The sequence below is a fragment of the Perca fluviatilis genome, chromosome 5, assembly GCF_010015445.1.
Source record: "Perca fluviatilis chromosome 5, GENO_Pfluv_1.0, whole genome shotgun sequence".
NCBI lineage: Eukaryota > Metazoa > Chordata > Actinopteri > Perciformes > Percidae > Perca > Perca fluviatilis.
In genome coordinates this window covers 25,439,570-25,444,424 of record NC_053116.1, presented here as the reverse complement: position 1 = coordinate 25,444,424, position 4,855 = coordinate 25,439,570, and the positions used below count along the sequence as shown (strand labels likewise).

Below are 4,855 nucleotides of genomic sequence, written 5' to 3'. Positions count from 1 at the left end.
AATAGTGGGCCTGATAAATACTGATCAAGTGTAATTGCTGGTCATCACAATAAAATGTATTGAAGATGGCATCAGGCTCTGCTTTCACTTATATCCAAATTTCTATTTGGGGAATCTAAAAATGTGTGTAATGTTTACAGCAGTCAGGGAATCTTATTACATTACATGTCATTTAGCTGACGCTTTTATCCAAAGCAACTTACAATTGCTATATATGTCAGAGGTCACACACCGCTGGAGCAACTAGGGATTAAGTGTCTTGCTCAGGGACACATTGGTTGATGTCTCCCACACCACAGGCATGTGTCATATCCACTGGGCCATCACCACCCACTTATCATTTGCTAAAGTGAGAGCTTTCGCATAACAGGCCTTTGATGAAGTAAATGATCCATAACTAAACATGTCACTATAGCTGGAAGTCTTCCAGAGGGTTAAAATCATGTAAAACGGTAAACCTGACAATCATATTTTCAGTAAATGATAGACAACAACTTAAGTTCAGAAGGTTATTTTGTGACAGTTGTCAAACCAACACATACATTCTATTTTGATGTCTGATTAAGAAAACACAGAAGACACTGTATTAGCCACTACATGCTTTATTTGATGAATTTACAGTATATGAAGTGGAACAGCCAACATCTTAGTTTGTGGTCATCACCTGGAGGGAAAAGCGTAAAGAGAACAAATTTAAAATACTCCACTAGAGGGCTCTAGGGTACCTGTTCTTAATCACTCATTTCCACTCCTCTGAGTTTTTGCTCCTTTTAAATAAAACAATTTCTCAGATTTGTGTCCAATATCAAGAGCCATGTAATAAGCACAAATGTCTGTCTTTAAGAAGTTGAAAAGTCTTTCAGCTTTTTGATTTGTCCGTAAAGCCAGTAAACAGTCTCTATCCACAGAGGGAGGAAACTTCACTGCTGTCTGCTCGAGTCAAAAATAACCAAAAAAATTATCTAGTGTATCATGAGCTCTTTTGGACAAATTATTTACTATTCAATGCTTTTTCACTCACGTTGTTGATCCAGGAGATGTAGGCGCTGACCCTGGTGAAGACGGAGGGCTTCTTGGGGTAGTTGCATCCCATGCTGGAGCCGAAGCTCACCACACCGTGGACGTCCCAGGAGCCATCAGGGTTCTGACAGTTCAGGGGACCGCCAGAGTCTCCCTGAGGGGGAACAGAGACAAATAATAGTAATTATTATAACTTAACTTTATTTATATAGCACTTTATTAAACAAAGTTACAAAGTGCTTAACAAGACATTAATAACAGGGCCAACCAACAATGATAAAAACAGTTTAAAACAAATTACAAGTTTTACATTATAAAAAAAAGGGAGCAACACGAGAGAATAAGTATAACAGAACAATATTAACTATTTCAAATATAGGTTTAGATAATGCCATTAAGTATAATATAGATTTTAATAGATAAAAGTATTATTCAGACCATGGAAATCCGGCAACGGAGCAATCCCTGAAGTGGAACGTCGAGGATATAGACTAGTTTTACAGTGACTCTTATTAAATCTGACTTGATTTTAAAAAAATGAAAGGACTCACGTTGCAGCTAGCCAGCTGTCCGTCTCCTCCAGCACAGACCATGTTGCTGGTGACCAGGCTGCCCCACCAGTCAGACCGGGTGCAAGTGGAGTGGTCGACCACAGGGAGGAGGGCCTGCTGCAGGATGTCGGCAAGAGGACCTCCGGCTTTAGGAGAGAATAGGGCATTCAGATTCAGGTCAGCAGTCAAGACTAAGTCTATTCCAAAACTTTACTAGGTCTAGTTTAAAGTGGGTGAAAACCAATTTTCTTAAAGATCAGAAAGTTTTGTAAGGATAAACAGAGAATATAGATAGTGTCTATTTGTCTGAGCTTGTATAACATTTTTCTATCTGGTCAGCACAGAGAACTTTGACTCATTTCACTCAATTCATTAAAATATCTGTGTTGCAGAGTGTAAGCTTCATTTCTATTTTCATTAGTGGGGGGGGGGGCAGGCCTCAAACACTCAAATTCAAGTCCTGTGTAACTCGCAATGTGTCTTTAAACTGTGAGGAGAAGGTGGAATAAGTTGCCGTGCTCACTGCTCACACAACTTTGACAGGAAAATTGATATAACATAAAATATATGAGAGGATATTAACGTTGCCACCCTTTCTTTTTTTTTTTTACTTAAAAGGACTTACTCCAGAGACGGCCCCAGCCGGTGACGTAGCAGGGAGCATTGTTAGGAAGGATGTCGCCAGAGTTGGGAAGGCAGGCGGCCATGATGGAGTCAGAGAAAGTGACAGGAGTTGACAGCTTGATCAGGGCAATGTCGTTACTAGAGAGGCCACATTTAGAAACAATATGTTAATAATAGCATGGACAGAACACTTATCAAAATAGTCACAGCAGCATAATGTGTAGTCTACAAGATGGAGGGGAAATGACTGAGCCCACCGGATTCTGTAAGAGTCCCAGTTCTCGTGGACGACAATCTTGGTGGGGCTGATGGCGATGGAACCAGCCTCATTGTTGGTCTTGAGATTGTGTTTTCCCAGGTAGACTCTGTAGGTGCGACTGCTGCTTGGCCACAAAAAAAGACGCACAGAAACAAGGGTCAGTGTTGCTTTGATCTGGGCACACTTTAATAGAACAATTACCTTTAAACACTTTCAATGTTCAGTGTTTCACATAGGACTACTGCTGCTAACATACAGTACTCCTAAAATTAATACTGCCAGTGTAAATAAAAGTGGGATTGCCAGTTAATAGTTTTTATTCATGCAATTAAAGCTATAGTGTGTTGTTTCTGTCACCCCCATGATGAATTCTAAGTAATGACAACACAACTGTCCGCATGATACAAGCCTTTCGTTTTAGTTAAAGGGAATGAGGGAAAAAAACTAACATTGTGTTTATTAAATGTTTTCCATGGGAAATATATATTTTCTACATTGCACATGTGTGCATATCTTGGATTTACTTGTTATGAGTTCAGCGATGCCAATATATATGATTGTGCTCCTTGTGTTTCTGAGATTCAGCCATTTCTTTTATCTTACTCTATTTAGTCTTTGGGCACTGCTTTTCCCCAAAAAATATATGAGTATATGGAGAAAACAGTAGTCCCATGTGTCCAAAGACTAGATATAGTCAAACGGAATATATCTTTACATTTGTGCTTAGGCAACCCCAGAGAACACTTCCACCAAAGGGAATTCAAAAATGTCAGCTGTGGGCACAAAGTAAACTGCATTGTACTGCCACCTCTGTGTATCTTCCATGTCAGACTGCTAGAGTAAAGTATCCAAACATGTTTTTCCCTCTGTACTGCCTCTATCACCCTGTTGGCCTGGTTCTCTTTGTCCTCTGTGCCTCGCATACCTTCCTGATTTCTGATTTCTTTTTTTTTTTTACGTTTTAGCCACACCTGATGCAGTGAGCAGCAGTGAGGACCCACTGGTTGGAGATCAGGGTGCCACCACAAGTATGGTAGAAGCTGCTGCCACTCTGGTACTGCAGAGACACCTGAAAACAAACAACGACAGAAGCATACGTTTTTCTTATAACTTTAGGAACTGGACAGAAGACAGAATTTAAAGGACAAGTCTTAAAGGGGCCATACCTGCCAGGGCCAGCTGTTCTCACGGACATCATCTCCACCAACCACCCTGGTGATGACGGGAGGGTAAGTGGGCAGGCCGCACCCGTAGGCTAAGAAACAACCGTACAGATTATGGTAAATTTATGACTGTATCTTAACATCGGCAGTCATTTGAAATCTTATTCTTTAACTGTCAAAAATGTTTAAAAGCTTTTTTCAGCATAAGGATAACATGTGAGTCTGACAAACTCAATGCTTCATATCAAATGTACAGACCACTTAATGTATAAACAATGTGGACAGCTGTATGTAGCAACATTTAATTGTCTGGTCAGAACAGTATCAGAGCTTACCACCAGCGACAAACAAAGCCAAGATCACGAACTTCATTGTGACTGTCTTCAGTAGAAGTTGAGGGGGACGTGCACCTTTTTATATAGCGCTTGAACACACCTGTTTAAAGACCTTATATGTGTTGCTTAACGTTTGCCTCAGAGCAGCCAGGAAAAGTTGGTGGGGAAAAGTAATCAACCTTGGAGATAAGTAACCACAAATATCCCCAAATAGACCTTATCTCTCCAACTCAACCTCTGTGTGAACCTCACAGATGTCTCACTTGGACTTGAGTTGGTCAGATCTTTTAATTTTTAACTGACAATATTATTTGGGCTGCTACAAATCCTAAATTTCTTACCAAACTATAGCAATTCAAAAGTTTTTTTGAGAATGATTTCACATTCTAATGGATGAGATCCATATGCATGTACAATGTTTAAATACAGAAATTGCAGTCAAATTCTCCCAGATCCATTTCAAAATATTTTTTCTTCAGACATTTTCTCACATTAAACTAGGCAAAAGAATAATTTCCATTCGCTTTGTCATGAAGCACATTGTACATAAAGACATCAATTTATTATTATACAATTTAGTATAGAGGTCCAATGCTATGGAATGCAGTACATTGAATGGGACAATGAAATTGTTATCTTACTTGCCAGCTTTGAGGACACAGTTATTTTTCATTTCCTATAACCTTATTGCTGGTTTGCCTCTGTTGGTTGTATTTATTGTCTTATTTGAGGTTTGCTTTTTTAATAAATACATTATTTCTGTATTATGTGATTTCTTTGTTTGTTGTATGCTTGTTCTGTTTTTGTTTTTGATAAGTAATAATGCCATTTTGAATCTTGTATTTTGGACTCTCAATAAGCCTTTCAGGCTTCCTTCCTCTCCTGCATTGACATTACTTTTTT

At 39.1% G+C, this 4,855-nt stretch overlaps 1 protein-coding gene across 1 annotated transcript; it reads right to left on the bottom strand.

The window, feature by feature from the left end:
- Window positions 1–584: 584 nt before the first annotated feature.
- LOC120558819 (chymotrypsin-like elastase family member 2A) lies at window positions 585–4,064 on the bottom strand. The gene is made up of 8 exons (XM_039800071.1): window positions 3,953–4,064; window positions 3,621–3,709; window positions 3,426–3,523; window positions 2,453–2,575; window positions 2,197–2,333; window positions 1,572–1,717; window positions 1,022–1,174; window positions 585–664 (listed from the first exon to the last, which is right to left on the bottom strand). The coding sequence occupies exons 1-8, from the start codon at window positions 3,987–3,989 to the stop codon at window positions 647–649; spliced, it is 801 nt and encodes a 266-aa protein (XP_039656005.1). The 5' UTR covers window positions 3,990–4,064; the 3' UTR covers window positions 585–646.
- Window positions 4,065–4,855: the final 791 nt, after the last annotated feature.